Below are 17260 nucleotides of genomic sequence, written 5' to 3'. Positions count from 1 at the left end.
TTAAAAATAACAGTAAAGCGGGAGAAAGATTAATTCATTTTATCCTTGCCGCTTTCATTTCTTTTGATTTGCAACATCACTGAAATCCTGTATGTTTTTTTGAGCATTTGGTGTGAATTAATGTGTATCATTCAAAAATATTGATAAGAACAACATTTAAAGAGATTTTATGTTGGTAACCTTCTTATTTCCGCTTCCCTAAAGGACATGTTGGTATTCCTGTACCTGGAGGGGCCGTACACTCGAGGCGTCTTCAGGCGGTCAGCCGGGGCTAAAGCCTGCCGGGAGCTCCGAGACAGACTGGACAGCGGGACGGAGGACCCGGAGATCGCACACCAGTCCGTGTTTGTCATCGCTGCCGTCCTCAAGGTAACACGCTCACACACTCGCAGCGCTGCCGCGTTTCACTCGTTTGAAAATGAGACAACAGAGAAGCAGGCGCGACTGATGTGGGTCCAAAGTCGCCTAAGTCCAGACAGGATAATCTGTCTGTGCACAGCCAGGCAGGCGGCCAGTCGCACACACAAGGTGCTGCTTTGTTCAGGATCCAGGCCAAACGGCGGCTGCAGCGTCGGGCGTCCAGGGAGCAGCTCAGGAGTTTTTACACAGTGGACTCATCTCACTCTCTGCTTGTGCTTCACCTGTTTTCTGCACAATGGACAAGGAATGTACATCACTTGTTGATCAGTTAGTCCAGTAACAGAAAAAATGGCTGTCTAATAATAATAATAATAATTGCAAAAGAAATGCAGCTCATAGTGCTTTACAGCAAGAAAATTGCATATTGATATAAAGGAACATTTAAAAATAGAGAAAAAAAATTAAATGCATAAGAACAGATAAAATGCATACAAGTAAACACACCTAAAAACAGTAACATGAATGGATTCCTTGAAAGATAAACCTGGGTCTTTACTGTCTTTTTCTAATTATTTTATACAGTGTGAGGCTGTTATATGTTGTTCAAGGTTTCTTTTATGCATCAGGAAAAAAAAAATCCCTTTTACTGCTTTTACTCCAACTTAATGTCTTTAAATGCTTGTGAAAGTGCCGTATTTGTGCTTATTCCTCAAGATGTTTCATGTACCAGATAACATCATTTATGTGAACTAATCATCTATAATCTAGATAAGACAGATGTTGGCCATTAGGACTAAAATGATGCAGTAAATATGTATGAAATGACGCAGCAGCGAGACCGTCTAAAGACATAGATATAAACCATGATAAAGACATTGCTTTGTATGTTGGGAATTGACATTATTTTTGCATTTTCAGAACTAAATGAGTAACTTAAATCTTTATCACTGACCTCAAGATCTCCTTTTCAAGAGAGTACAAAAGACATTTGCTGTCACACTTAAATACAACACAAATCTACTCATCAGTCACTCAGTTAACAGAAACAAACATTACCAGTAAATAATAATTATTTGATCGAGAAAATAATCATTAGTTTGACTTTATTTGTGTCCAGGACTTCCTGAGAAACGTCCCGGGCAGCATACTGGGTGTGGATCTGTATGATCAGTGGATGGACGTGATGGAAGGGGAAGCAGGGGAGGAGAGGCTGCCGGCCGTCCAGAGGTAGGTACTCTCTCTACTTCACATTTAAGGTCAAAACCCCTCTGCTAATTCAACAGTCTAGAAGGCACAAACACACACACATAACACGTCATATGGACGTTTGTTATACAGACGGGTGAAAAATTAAAGGAACGACTCGAATAAATAAGTGTACTTCGTGGTTTATGGTTGACCAACACCTTACAAACTGTCGGTTTTCCCCCTTAATTACACCCTGTTTATGTCTAGAGAGAGGAAGAAAGACAGAGCATCACTTTAGGTCCAGAGACAGCAAGCTAAATTCTTTCTGCTTTGGAAAAAAAAAAAAAAAAAAAGTTATATAAGAGAAACAGTGGAAACTTTTGTGGAGAAATTCTTGTGGAGTCAGAAATCAGCAGACAACATGACAACACACACACACACATACACACCTAAACACGCACAGTGTTTTATGATGTGTTTTATGGTCCTTGTCCTTACTTAATCTGTCGCAGGTTACTCCACCATCTGCCTCCGGAGAACCTGCTTCTGCTGCGACATGTGGTCGCCGTGCTGCACTGCATACAAGGCAAGGCCCACGACAACCAGATGAACGCCTTCAACCTGTCTGTCTGCATTGCTCCCAGCATGCTTTGGGCTCCAGCGCCAAGCACTCCTGAGATGGAGGGGGAGGCCACTAAAAAGGTGAGAAAGAAAACACACAGACAGATGTTCTCAAGTGTTCTGGGTGATAAAAGCTCGGGTTCGGCAGATCATGATATCTCAGAATAATTTGACACATTGTGAAATGTGCTTATTTGCTTACTGAGATGAGATGTCTGTGAGTTCTTCATGAAGCTTATCTTATCTTATAGACTGGTAACATGGGGGATATTAACCTGGCTCTAACAGTAAAAAGATCTACCTATCAGCATTTCTAAAGCTCACTTATTATTATTATTATTATTCATTTTTTTCAATACCTTTATTACCATCAGTACACAATACAAAACATATAAAGACACACAACACTACAACAATTCATGTCGCAGGGGTACAGGCAAACATCCTTGAAAGTCCAACAAGGCTCTTCACTCAAAAGTACACTTGCTGCTGTATTTTTTGCACTTAGGCTGAACATGACTCCTTGTTAAACTATACATGTCTACTTTGACTCTGTTTTTTTGGACAGATTAAACACACTTAATAGCCTACAACATTCAAATGATTGAGCTTTGGAGGTGCTGGCAGGCAGCTTTAGTTCCCTTCTGACAGCTAATCTCTTACGCTAAGCTAACCGACTGCTGCCTCCAGCTCCGTGTTGAATGTGTCGTGTGTGTGTGTGTGTGTGTGTGTGTGTGTGTGTGTGTGTGTGTGTGTGTGTGTGTGTGTGTGTGTGTGTGTGTGTGTGTGTGCTGCCATGTTGTATGAAACACCTTACCTAACAGACAGACCAGAGTTTGATTGACAGGTAAGATATCAAGGTTTCACTGTCGCGGGTATACAAACACAGTCCGTGTTCACATGCACATGAAATCTCCATGTGTCAGCAGACTGAAGGTTTCCCTTGTGGATGAGTGTGTGCTGACCTCCGAGCAGGAGCTGACCCACTAACACGCAACAGTAACTAACACACACACACACACACACACACACACACACACACACACACACACACACACACACACACACACACACACACACACACACACACACACACACACACACACACACACACACACACACACTCAGTCACGTTTGCATGTCACCACTGGTAATTACTCATAAGTTCAAATTGCAACCTTGTTACATTTGGCTTGAAACCCGCAAGCTGCGAGCAAGACCTGACAGGAAAGAGGAAAGCTTCACAGTTCAATGCCGACTCACAGAAAAATATATATAAAGTTTAAAGAGTTACATCATCATAAGCTTTCCAACATGACAGAAAAACACATACTTTTCCAGACCGCTCTGGTAGTATTCAAGCGGCAATCAACCGAGACGTCACTCGTTGTTTTTTAAAACTGCCTTTCTGAAACAATTTTGGCCGTTGACATCTTTACTGTTTCAATCCAAAAGTGACCGTATTTGGAGCCAGCGGGAAATCTAACTCATTCTCCGAGGACACTAAGCCCCGCCCACCTGTAGTGGAAACCTGACTGCACCACAGGCCTGTCAATCAAACAGATGCATCTAACTAACAATTGAATTGTTTTTAGACACACTGCCAGAAAATTAATAAGAAGGAGGGGCTTAAGCAAATGACAGTTTAAAAACTTGTGGAAAAAAACTATTGACTTTGAATTTCATGTGAGAAGTTGAATGGGAGTCTATGGAGCCAGAGCCTTGTAGAGGCAACCCCTAGTGGCCCATAGTAGTATTGCAGTTTGAGGCACTTCCGCAATGGCTTTATTTTTCAGACCCGGAAGTTTTGTCCACTTTTATGTACAGTCTACGGGCAGTATCTATACAAATGGCTTCAGTTTTATTCACTTTGCTTTTCAGACTATTTCTAAAATTAAGATGTATTGTGATATTTGAGTATATTAAGCGCTTCCCAACCGTTCAGAAATGAGTTGACTTGGGGATAAAATAGTAACAGTTTTTGCTAGGTTTCCACTGATCTTCTTGTGGACACTAAATTTAAAAAAATATATTTTTCTGAATCTAACGTTGACACAACAGTGAAGCGATTTGCTCTTTCTCCCTCTTATCTTGGCCAGCAAGACCTGAAAGGTCTTAATTCTGGAGCAGTAGCTGCAGCCAGAGCCCACAGAGGAAGCAACCCTCCCTCCCCCTCCCACCCTCCCTCCAGACCCCCAGAGCCCCAGAGCCCATCATGTACGCACTAAAAAATAAATCACACAAAGCTTTTTGATTTGTGGTCTGTTTGGAAAGTTACAGTTACACACAAGCTCTGTGGGTGGCTGGCCGGTTTGCTTATCTTTTCAAAAGTGTGTGTGTGTGTGTGTGTGTGTGTGTGTGTGTGTGTGTGTGTGTGTGTGTGTGTGTGTGTGTGTGTGTGTGTGTGTGTGTGTGTGTGTGTGTGTGTGTGTGTGTCTTGACATGGTTGAGGTTCATTGAGAAAACATGCAAAGAATTTCCTACAGAATCCTGAAGCCAAGAGTGTGTTTTAATGGAAAAATGTGTTGCTGAAACACTCTCTCTCTCTCTCTCTCTCTCTCTCTCTCTCTCTCTCTCTCTCTCTCTCTCTCTCTCTCTCTCTCTCTCTCTCTCTCTCTCTCTCTCTCTCTCTCTCACAGGCACATGCAAACACACACGCGCACACACACACACACACACACACACACACACACACACACACACACACACACACACACACACACACACACACACACACACACACACACTTGTCAGCACAAATACCCGCAAAACCCACAAATACCTAAATATCTGTTTCCCAAATACTCCCCTGATAAAACTTCCCCTCACACACACTGCATGTTTGTGAGCTCACGCTGAACACAGGCGGCCTTTTTCTGGGGAAAAAAAAAAAAAAAAACGTTTAAAGAAAAACAAAGTGATATTTCGACATTTCCCACCTTACAGTCGGAGCCAGGGGCCAATTTATAGTGTGGGCCGCAGGCTGTGTAATGGCTGGTCTCCAACCTCGTCTGGAGACACGTGAATATTCAGTTTTTGCCAATTTAGTTTCGTCTCAGTGTTCCTCTCTCTTTCAAGCAGCATATAATTTAAATATTTTTGGCTGGACGTAGCTGTTTAAGAATTTCTGGGTAAAAGCAGCTTTACGTTGTGCAAAATGGAGACAAGGAGAAGTGCGTTTTTTTTTTTTTTTTATCTCAAGCTCAGTCGCTGAAATGTGGACCAAACTTTTTCTTTTCTTTTGCTTTGTTTTCTTTCTTAAATTACATTCACAGAAAACCTGTCAACGCACAGCTGCGGCATCTCTCAATGATCTATACACATTGACACATATGTGCAGATAGTGTATTCGCTTCAGGTCCTCTGACAGTATCAAGCTGCGATCATGCAGAAGACAAATCTTCTGTGAATGATATCTGGCATTCGTTTGATTTAGTTCCTGTTTTCCTGAATGGTTGAGGGAGTTTAAGATAGCATCCCTCTGAGGTAAAGAAGAGGGAGAAGAAGAAGCAGCTCTGAATTGGCTGCTGACGGATGGATGGGTGGAAAGTGTCGTGGATGCCCAAGAGGTATCTGAGGAGCAGTGGAGTACATGAAGAGATAAAACCAGGAGAGAAATGGTGCATTTGCTCACTACTAAGAACTGCGAGGGATCAGCTATTTAGAACGGCTTGAATGAAAATACTGTGGAGCTCATTAAGTTTATCACGCTCATCATGTGCCAGGTAAAACATGGATAAATGGACCTGAACTTTTAGCTTTGAAAACAAATATTTCATATTTCTGAATGTTGTAAAATCACAAATCCAATTGATTTGGCTCAAAACAAATTAAAATGATCTCTGCACTGTCAGATACTTAAAAAAAATAGTTTTAGGTTGCTTTTACAATTACAAAAATGACTTATAGCGTTGCCTGATGGAGCACTGTTTAGACCAATAGACTCTTCTTCTGAGTGCTTAGTCATTAAGTGTGTATGGACACCATACAGTCATATGAACAGACAACATCTGGCCACCAAACAAACAGAGTGTGTTTATATCCGCCGTGTTTCCATCGTGTCACAGAGGCACAGCGGCAGCAGGAAAAAACATCTCATTTATAAACACAAGCGGCACATTTTTACTGGAAACTTTTCCACAGTTGGGGAGCCTCCAAGGTTTCCAAGTGGCCGACGATCTGTGTCACGGGACGTCATATGTGTTTCGTAAATTTTGTCTGTTTAGTTTAAGAGGCGGTGGTTTGAGCCAAGTAGTGTGAATTGTTTGAGGACGGATTCCAACTGGGTTGATAATGTTGACTCAGACAGCCTTTAACAAAATATGATTCCCTCTATGGCATTTGTAGCTGTTATTTTGTATAGTTCAACGGTGAACATGATGGGTGGCATTACGCTGGATTTGTCCGTCGTTCTCAGCGGTGGTCTTTCAACCAGCATTTGAAGGAGTGATAATCAAAAGTAAATACATGAAGTCACACGCAGTATTATCATCAGGATGTTATCCAGGACCGGATAGTGAAATATCTCGGATAGTGAGAGAGTTGACGGAGACAAAGGAGTTGATGTTTTCTCGGCCATTGTGGAATGCAAATAGTCTTGTAGGACTTCAGAGCAAACAAACAGAAACAAACGTTTCTGCGGGTGATAATGTGGGACACCTGCAAAATACAACTTCTGACAGCTGTTTGCAACTCCTGTCATAAAGTTATTTAGGTCACGATTACGCCAAATTAAAGCAGGCAGTAGTTACAGTACAAGAAGCTACACTCTAGTTGTCAAAATGTAAACTCGGCAGTACTGATATTTTAGTGTGTATGTGTGTGAAATTGAATGACGGGAGAAAGATCGAACTCAGTGGCAAGAAATGACTTTATTAGCTAAATACAAAATATAAGCATCGTATTAGCATTACAATAAAGGAAATCACATCACTGGTAGGGAGACATTTCATTTGAGTTTGGACATGAATTGAAGAGCTTAAGTACCTTATTGAAAGGTATTTAATTGAAAAGAATGCCTCTGGCGATGTACCCTTAAAACTTAACCCCCAAATAACCCCCAAGAGTCAAGCAGTCTGGGTGTATTTCTATGTAGTTCGGTTCTCTTGGTTGTGACCAAAGCAGAAAATGACACGCGGTCGCATTTTAGTTCTGGTTTGCTTAGTGTTCACTGTAGCATTCATGAACCAAATGAACCAAAAGATGTAAACAAAAGGAATGTAGATGAGGTCACAACCTGATTGGACATATTTTATGAAGTATATTTTGTGACTGAACTTTCCAGAACAATGCTGTGTGCTGAGAATTCATGAAAAGCTTAAAAGCGTGATTAAAGGAGTAAAACAGCACCAGGAATTCCTCCGTTTCACACTCCAACAAAGATATGCTGCAAGGAGACGGCGGTTCTGATGCCTGTACTGAACTATAATTTGCAACATATCTCCTATGGTTTGTTTAGATGTCTTCGGTCTTGGCTGCTTCCATACTTCATTCAAAACACTCCAGAGGTAGTTTGGTGCTCAAAGTTGTTTTTACGATCTTCCAGATAATTACACTCACTCTTCCCTCCTTTGCTGCTTTAGCTGCGTAGCAATTTTTTCTCGTGATTAATGGAAGGCCTGTTAACATTTGATATGCAAAAAGATAGATGGCATATCCATTGAATGTAGCCTGACATTATCTGTTGAACCTGTTTCTACTTTGCTTCTGAATGCTCATTGATTGTTATGTATCTAATTGCCTCTGCCAGGTGTAACAGTAATGACCTTAATGAAGATCACCTGAGATTTTCCTGTTAAAAGGACATGTTAACACTGATGAGGGCCAGCCGGTCAACAAGGTTTTGTCATTTGGGATTTCTTGTCATTGAATGTGATACTCCTTTGTCAGAATACAGAAAGCTAACACATTGTTCCTTCTGAATGTGGTGGAAATGCTACATCGAAGTTTCACTTTGCAATTATTGAGTTTACTCAACTTGTGCTGACACAGACACTTGGAAACTGCATGTTTGCTGCATTACGGCTGAACTTTGGCTGCTTCCCTGAGGAGCTGCTTCAACAAAAGAATCTGCATAATGTGTATAATGTTAATGACTCTATGATGGAACCGGGTGGTGTTTCTCTCCACAGGTGTGCGAGCTTGTCCGCTTCCTCATCGAGAACTGCAGCAGCATCCTGGGAGACGTGACCTTGCTTTTCAGAGCCTTCAGCCAGAAGAGCAGCAGCAGCGACCACGGATCTGGTAAGAACTGACAGTCAGCAGAACAGCGTAGAATCGAGAGAGAAAAGGGCATGAGTGGAAAAGAGATGAAAGATGATTAGAGGCTGGTAGAATTGTTTTTAAAGCGGAGGCCAAGTCTGTGGACTGGATTCGTAGCCAGGATTCCCAGCTCTGTTGCTTGATTGAAACCACTGAAATGGCATTCACAGTCTCCATCACATAATTTCTATCGGCTCATAATCAGTCTCATTTTGTACTTCAGCTTGTATAAATTTGTTGAGATAAATGGTTGAAAAAGGCTGAGTCAGTAACACAATAAAACGCCGTATCTTGTGTCCAAAATCTTTTTTTTTTTTTTTCAAATAAACCAAAAGGAAATGCTTAAATCGTTCTCTCCGATTCACAACTGGATGTTTAGACTTGATTTTCAAGAGAATGATTTCAGTCCTACAATACTGGCCAAATGTTTGAAATGTCAAGATTGTACATAAAAACTGCAAGTACGCTGCTTTTTTTGTGCTTTCTGTTTTCTGTCATGCAATGAAAGTGCACAGTTAAGTGTATAAAGTCAACATGTGGACACAGAATATATTCTTGTGACCCTCAAATGTGCCATGAAGGTCCGTGTGTGTGTGAATATCTTTCTATAGTTGTGTGGCTCAACTTTGGTTAAAAACAATATTTGAGGACAAACACACGTGAGTATATTTAGATTGGTTCTCACAACTTTAAAATGCAATTTGAGGGTCAAGACTTGGGGTTCAGGTTAGGACTAGGGGTAGACTACGCTTTGGGGTAAGGGTTGGGCTTAGGCAGTTAGTTGTGATGGGTAAGGTTAGGGTAATGGTCTAGGGAAGCATGATTGAAGTTTCAGGCACAACTTTACCCTTTGCCAAGGTGCACAGAAAAGGAAAAAGGATCTACAAGCAACACTTGCAGTATGTAGAACAATTTTGATATTAGACCAACGCTATTCGGCTTGTGGCCTTCATCAGGGTCAAAATGAAACAGTGCAACAAACACTTAGATAGGGTTTGAAACAAATGGAAAAAAAGATCAAATGGGGAGAAAAAAAAAATGAAAGACAACCAATCACATACACATAACAGCCAATGGGGTGCCAGAGGTGGGTTGGGTTTATATGGTCAAGTGACTCCAGGTCAAGTTTTACTCCACAGTAAGAGAGGCGAGGGGAGTGTCCATTGAGGGGCATAGTTGGCAACATTTTTTGGTCCCGATAAAGGCCACAAACCGAAACACGTTGGTCAAATATTAAAGTTGTTGTACATACTGCAAGTTTTGACCACTTAAGGAACCAGGAATGCAGAATGTCAACGAATGGTAGGTAGGTAGGTAGGTAGATAGGTATATACTTTATTAATCCCCGAGGGGAAATTTTTTTGCCACAGCAGCATACATACAGGAGCAATAATAGAAACAATAGAATAAAATAATAATAGAATAGAATAATATAATAGAAAAGCAATAAAATAAAAAATAAAATGCACATAATGCAAATGCAAATGCAATAAAAATATAAAATATAAAATGCACAGTACATACAGTATATATACAGTACATTAAATATCTTTGTTGTATATAATATATATAGATATATGCACAGTATATGTATGTATAAAAAATATAAATATAAAATATAAAATGCACAGTACATACAGTATATATACAGTACATTAAATATATATATATATTATATACAACAAATATATTTAATGTACTGTATATATACTGTATGTACTGTGCATTTTATATTTTATATTTATATTTTTTATTTTATTGCTTTTCTATTATATTATTCTATTCTATTATTATTTTATTCTATTGTTTCTATTATTGCTCCTGTATGTATGCTGCTGTGGCGAAAAAAATTTCCCCTCGGGGATTAATAAAGTATATACCTACCTACCTACCTACCTACCATTTGTTGACATTCTGCATTCCTGGTTCCTTAAGTGGTCAAAACTTGCAGTATGTACAACAACTTTAATATTTGACCAACGTCGAATGTCCTCACAACGATAGGAGGACACATTGTGTGTGTGTCTGAAAAGGCCCTTTGTATGCTCTCTGAAAGTGCACTAATAAAGCCTCACTGTGTTGGACTTAAACAAGGTGCTTTGGGACTGACTCGCTCTGTGTGTGCTTGTGCTGCCGAGGCTCTTTCAGTCCTATTGATTGGGGTCGACAACTTGACCTGCAGTAATTTCAGTGATTGCCGGGGTTACAAGTGCTGATTAAGATGCCACTGAATGTCCTCATTCATGTATACCACCTAACTTTTCCTCCTGATGCTGTAAATAACCAGCAGAGGTCAAAGAGCAACACGGCAGGATGACACTTTGTCATCTGTCCTCCTCAGTAAACTGTGACTTTGTTCATTCAGCTCAGGGAGTAAAGAATCTTATTTACTCCCAAAATGCGAGTATAGATGATGGATGCTCTCCCTTTTATTTTATTTTACTTTGTAGGTAAAATTTAAAACGTAATATTCTTTCTCTCCTCTTCCTCTTCTCTCATCTGCGCTTTCCATCCTCTCCATCTCTCTCTTCCAAGATGTGTCGTCCTTCCAGATGAACGACTCGTCCTACGACAGTCTGGAGAACGAGCTGAATGATGACCCCGAGTCTCCGTACCAGGAGCAGCTGCTGCTTCGCGACAAAGACAAGCCGGACAGCCGCAGCCGAGACTCCGTCATCACGCTCAGCGACGGCGACCCCGACCCTGAGGCCGACCTCCTGCTGCAGCTCCCCCCTCTGGCCAGACCCAGGAGGTTCAGCCCCGCAGTGCGACAACCTCGCACCCGCCAGGCCAACGGCTCATCGCAGGGTCCCAGACGGCTGAGGAGGAGCTCAGAGCCCGCCTTGACCCTGGCAAGCACGCCGCCTTCAAGCGTAGTGTTGGTTCATGCCAATAACCGCCACCTACCGGTGAGGAAGGCGAGCTATGATGCGGCCATGGAGGGGGAAGACGAGGTGTTTCTGGAGCAGGGGCTGAACTCGCTGCAGCTGAAAGAGGAGGGCGAGAACGAGTGTGAGAAAAGAGAAACCAAAATCCAGAATGGCGGGCGGAGGAAGATGAAGCATGCCCCACCGCCTCCGTTGCGACTGGACGCCAGCTGTTCCAGTCTTTCTTCACCGGCAACCTCACCAACAGGCTCCTCCCTCAGCTCTTTAGACTCCGCCTTCTCACAGTACTCCACTGACTATGCCACAAATGGGGCGATTCCATTAGCGGAGCCGCCACCTCTCTCCCCTCTTTTTCCTGGACGGCCGCTGAGGTCACCTCGTGGTTCCCCCCCTCAGAGGGAATCCTTGCCTCATTGGCCACCGTCCACCCAGAACTTTCGGACTGGTCAAACCACCTCCAACTCGCACGGCCTCCACCCTAACACGTGGCTTAAGAAGGACCGGTGCCTGTCACTAAAGCAGCCTGAGAGTGGACACACAGAGGAGGACTTGCCTTTGGTAAATGGGAAATCTTACCCGACCAGTAATGGACACTCTGTCGGTGCCCAAGAGGCCGTGGGAACAAATCAAAACCGCCAACGGAGGTCCAGCAGCCCTCCGTCCTACCAGCAGGCTCTACTGCAGCTGCAGCGCAGCCGCTCACCGTTCTACAGGGGGACGGAGAAACCTCTGACGGTCCGAGAGGTGAGGCAACTCCACGACCAGGCCTGCACCTTCAGACCCCCGATCCAAAACACCTCCGGCAACTTAAAACCCCAAACAGGAAGTGAGGTCACACCGAGGCCGACGGGAAATGAGTGTGTGCAGCCCCCACAGGGGGTTTTCTATGGACAGAGCGCCACCACTCTGGTCCTCCAGAGGCAAAAGTCCCATTCTCCGTCCACGGAAGTCCATAAAGGGAGCAAGACGCTTCCCCGCCTAGCATTCGAACCTGCCAAGGTCACCGTGAACTGTAACCCCTCCACCAGCCTTACCTTGGACAGACCTCGCACTTCTAAAGCTAAGCCCCAAGACGGCGGCCTGAGGGTGTCGGACGTGGAGCCCAACCACGCCAAGCCGAACTTCTGCCTGTCTCCCTCCGCCTCCCAGGCTGTAAGGGACTACTTTTCCTCGCAGGGTCAGGAGGACACAGATGCCTGCTTGCGGAGGAGTCAGGAGGTGGCGCTAGCTATCGTGCAGGGTCAGAAGGACTGGCAGAACAGGCGGTGCAGCGACCCGCAACTGGAGGACTTCGAACAGCTTTTTTTTGCAGAAGAGTCCTACGTGTAAATAAGAACTTTGCATAGACAAACTGCACATGGGAGACTTGTTTTTATATATGTTCACTTGTATACAACTGTCTTTATTATTGATGTGATTATATTCCTCCATATATATATATACCTGTTTCCTGTTGCAGATTACTGTAATGGTACCGCCAAGGTTTAAGATGTTAAACGGTACAGAAGCTCGTCCTGCTTCAGTGTTTCACCTCTTCGATGGCAGGTAATCTATATATTGTGACAGATATCTGGCAAAACATTAGACTGGCTATACTCCACTACGTTTTAGAAATAAAGTGCCATCATGAATTTGAAAGTTGCATTGCTTTGTTGAAAGCAGCTGTGGTCGCCAAATGATTTATTGAGCGATGATGCAGTGAATTCAAAACGATTAGATATCTGGATCCATAAACAAGCATTAAAGCTACTTTCAAAATGGGTCAGTGTTACAGCTCAGAGTGCCAAAATCTACTTTCCCTCTGAACTTTATTCCTCCGTGTCCTTGTTTTGCCTGCAGAATGCATTGTTGGTTTTTCAGCACATTAAGAAATACTGGAGGAATTTGTCAGAAACTGAGGAAACAGAAGGAAATCATTTGATTCCCCGGGCAATGACACATTTTTGGAGCCTGCAGTTGTTAAACACCAAAACATGCCATATGAAATTGAAAACTCTGACTTTTACTGTGCATAATCATACGCCTCAAAGTTTTTTTTGTGCGGAATGACATTTTTGTACGGGACACAAAAATTGGTATTTAACTCTACCCACAACATGTGATGTTTTTTGGGTGCCAGAGGAGGAAAGTTTTAACACAGACACCCTCGCTGTACATACTTAAAAAAAAATATATCTAACAATTTGTACGTTTTCTGACTAATTGCATCTATTAAGTGAACTATTACTTTTCCAGAGAGTGAAGTGTTTGTCTTGTTGAATGGGGCCGGTATTTATTCATATAAGCAGAGTTTCCAAGTCACACAGCACACAGTGTTGTCCTCGGCAGCTCTGGATTATATCTCTGTGACCTATGAGGGAAGGAGGGAAGGGAAGGAGGGAGAGGAGTCTGGGGGGGAGAAGACAATTTGTGTGTGTGTGTGAAAGAAAGTCCAAAATATTGTGGAGTTTGATGTCGTGTCCTGAGCCAAAATGTGAGAAAATCTGTGCCACTAAGGGAGACATCTCTTTTATTCCTGCGTAGCACTTCAATATTCTCATCAAGAAACAAGGACACAGCTTGTCGTGTGTGTGTGTGTGTGTGTGTGTGTGTGTGTGTGTGTGTGTGTGTGTGTGTGTGTGTGTGTGTGTGTGTGTGTGTGTGAGTTGAATGCACCATATTTTGTCCATTAATAATATGATCTTTTTACTCCAGGGCTGCAATAATGCAGTGTTGATTTCTTTGGTGACACTCTACAATAACTGACCTTATTTGTTCATGTAAATACATACTTACAGATAATATATTTGTAGCTCAGTGTAGGATCAGTTTTCATGAGTATTAAACAGTGTTATTATTAGCATTACTTTTTCACCGGACCACACACAGGAATAAGGTCATTGTTGTTAAGTGTTGCCTTTTAAATGATCTCAAAAAGTACTTTATCCTGTATTATTAATGTTATAATTGTCATCTTCATTACAGTCAATCGTGTCAATCTGTACAGTTCTGCATATTTATGATACATATATATATATATAAATATATTATCTTGTTACTTTGGTATGTTGAGTTGTGTGAGAAAATCAAATGTGTATTTTTGTACATGCCAATTCTGCTGCTGCTGTCACTATAGAAAGTATATTTGCTACAAAACGCACCATTTGTATATTGTGTACATCTGATGTCCAGTACTCACGAGAACAAAATTATCTTTGATTTTAATAAATGTTGCTCTTGTGAAACTACTTTGCAGATCATATGAGTTTGTTCACACCGGTGGTTACTTTAAGGGTGACACTTTTGTTGTCTCTGGAAAATATCTGCAGCATTTGATATAAGAGGAGAGATTAAGATCACCGTTTACATTAATAACCATTGATGGGGAGTAAATAGTTACATGTAATTAAATTACAAAATTAATTCTAATCATTTAAATTAGAAAAAATATGTAATTGAATCACAGTTAGTATTTAAAATGTTGGTGCTTACAAAGTATTAACATTTAAATATATTCTTTTTAGTAGGAAGCTTATACCGAGCTATAACCTCTAATAATGTTTTAAAGAAAACATTTAGATCTAATGGTCAAAGAATACTTGAAGAATTTAATTAAAATAATGTTCCTTCCAGGTTAAATGTTAACAAAGACCTAATGTTTTAACTGTTTAGGGGATTATTTGAGGATATTGTTGAGGTCACAGATTATAAAATGTTCTTTATTAAATGTTCCCATAATGTTATACCATAACAAACAAATAACATTCAAGAACAGTCTGGAAACCTTGTTCACATTAAGGTCTGCTCAGCCACTCTGAAGGGTTGAACAATCAGTGACCAGTTGTGGTGGATAAGTGAGATGACGTTGAAGTAGTTCCAACAATGGAGTTGGTGTTAGAGTTTCAGCGCACAACATACGGCAGGGGTGTCAAACATACGGCCCGCGGTCCAGCTCGGCCCGCCGGATGACTTTGCTAAGTGTGAAAATTACAGAAAGACATAAATTGCATTTCTATGAGAATATGGAGGTTTATGAGTACAAACGTTTTGTAATTTTTTTTAATCGATCCAGTAATTGCTTCAAAAACAGCGTAAATGCGACGTCTGCTCCGGAGGCAGCAGCGCTCGCTGCTCGCTTTGTGACGCGTTTGACGTCAAACGCGTCACAAAGCGAGGGAATCTGTAGAGGAGAGCCCAGGCTGATAAACAGTGGGCTGATGTCTGAGTTTTTGGTCTTCATGTTTCTAGTTTATTGTAGAAAGACCTTAAAACAGGGCTTATCATCCAAAAACCTTCACCAATGATTTAAACATAGAGAAATGTTGTCGTTATGTATGTGTTATTATGCTATGATTTTACTGGTCTGGCCCACTTGAGATCAAAGTGGGCAGTATGTGGCCCCTTAACTAAAATGAGTTTGACACCCCTGACATATGGTGTATGGTGGCTAATGCCAATTGGTTTTAGGCTGATACAATATTTTTTTAAATAAACCTAAGTTCTACACACATTGGGATGCAACAACTGGAAACAATCCCAAATTGATATGGTATTAATATGCTCAAATTATAAAAGGGAGACCTGGCATATGGCAGCATACAAGAGTCAGATTTGTGATCTGTATCAATTAAAAAAAGTCGCAGTGAACAGAACAGGTACTTCCATCAGGCATTTTTATTCAAATTATTTTCAGAGTTTTTATGTATTTGGATACACTTTATGATTTTCCTGTACTCTTCTGTCTTCAACACAAAAAAGAAGTGGCAGGTTTATATTCTAAAATGAAATATTCATTTTCTCACTAAAGTCACTTGGAAACCTTTAGAACTGGTAAACATCTGCGACGGCCTACCCCTTCCTGTTTTCTTCTCATAGGATCCCAAATGGTTCGTCAGAGCAACTGACTGCACCTGAGAGAGGGGCGGGGCCTAACATATATAAGGGTTGCTCTCCAGTTTGTGCTCTTTTGGCCTGGTCACATTTTCTTTTTAGTTTGGTTTGGGCTTGCATATTACAACACTCACACACTTTCACTCATCCATACATGCCACACACTAATGACTATATCCATATCATCATACTCTGCATTATACTCTTACTAATAAAATAAAATAACTTGGTGGCACTTTGGCATTACAAGCCTGAGCCAAGTTTGTAACATCATCATTTACTTTATTGACTAAAATATCACTCCAAAAACATCCATCTATACAGATAGTTTTAACATGCATTTTTCTGTTTGTACTGACATTTCCACTATTAAAAGGGTTCACTGAAAGTTGTATTCATTTCTTTATACATGTTTCCTTTTAACTCATCCAGTGTTTATGTTTTGACCTATGTAACTAAATGTATTTGATGAATTATGCCTGGCTGCGTGATTGCATAATCAACATCAAGGTTCATAAAATAATTCATGGAGCGATTCTTGAAGGATTCCCACACACCGACACAATGCAGGACTCAACTGTGGCTTTGTAATTGTTACTTTAGCCTTTATTTACAACCTGTTGTGAAAGCTGTTACTGCATATTTTAACAAGAAACAGAGCTTCAGACATCAGGCTTAACTCAGACGTTTACAAAAATCCATCTGAGATGTCATAACCAGCAGAATTATGGAGGGGATCATCAAAAACCTTCAGACATGTACCCTCATATTTTCCACCAGTGCATGACATGAAGATACACAGGTAGGAATTGATGTGGCTCCACTGGCCTGATGTTCCTCAGGGAGGCAGGTTACTCAGCACTGTAGGTGATGTCATCGAAATACAGTTTTGTTGCATAACAGGAGTGTGACCCATAAAACCCAGAATTCCCATTTCACAAGTTTCTTTACACAGCTGTGTTTTGGAGTTTCGGACTGGTTGAATTCAATGGAGTATTACAGGAAGGGTGTGTATTAGAGCAACTGCACGAGTGAGTTTTCCCTTCGTAAAGAGTCGTTAAAGAGTCACTGTG

At 41.4% G+C, this 17260-nt stretch overlaps 1 protein-coding gene across 2 annotated transcripts in view; it reads left to right on the top strand.

Annotated features, from left to right (window-relative positions):
* The window catches only part of arhgap20 (Rho GTPase activating protein 20), a 36603-nt gene extending 22061 nt beyond the window's left edge, over positions 1–14542 (top strand). The window contains exons 11-16 of one of the 2 annotated variants that reach the window (XM_069713365.1): positions 205–369; positions 1478–1587; positions 2061–2250; positions 8301–8412; positions 10966–13922; positions 13964–14542. In XM_069713365.1, the coding sequence (XP_069569466.1) occupies positions 205–369; positions 1478–1587; positions 2061–2250; positions 8301–8412; positions 10966–12647 (2259 nt within the window). In that variant the 3' untranslated portion in view covers positions 12648–13922; positions 13964–14542. Of the gene's footprint in view, positions 1–204; positions 370–1477; positions 1588–2060; positions 2251–8300; positions 8413–10965; positions 13933–13963 lie in introns of both variants that reach the window. The other variant, XM_069713364.1, reaches the window with a different exon arrangement.
* The last annotated feature ends 2718 nt before the right edge of the window (positions 14543–17260 follow it).

Source organism: Brachyistius frenatus, unplaced genomic scaffold (genome assembly GCF_029030835.1).
Source record: "Brachyistius frenatus isolate BFR_SWC_R1_liver_20210118 unplaced genomic scaffold, ASM2903083v1 Contig_118, whole genome shotgun sequence".
In the NCBI taxonomy this organism is placed as follows: domain Eukaryota; kingdom Metazoa; phylum Chordata; class Actinopteri; family Embiotocidae; genus Brachyistius; species Brachyistius frenatus.
Note: the sequence above shows the minus strand (reverse complement) of the source record. Positions and strands in the feature narration are given on the sequence as shown.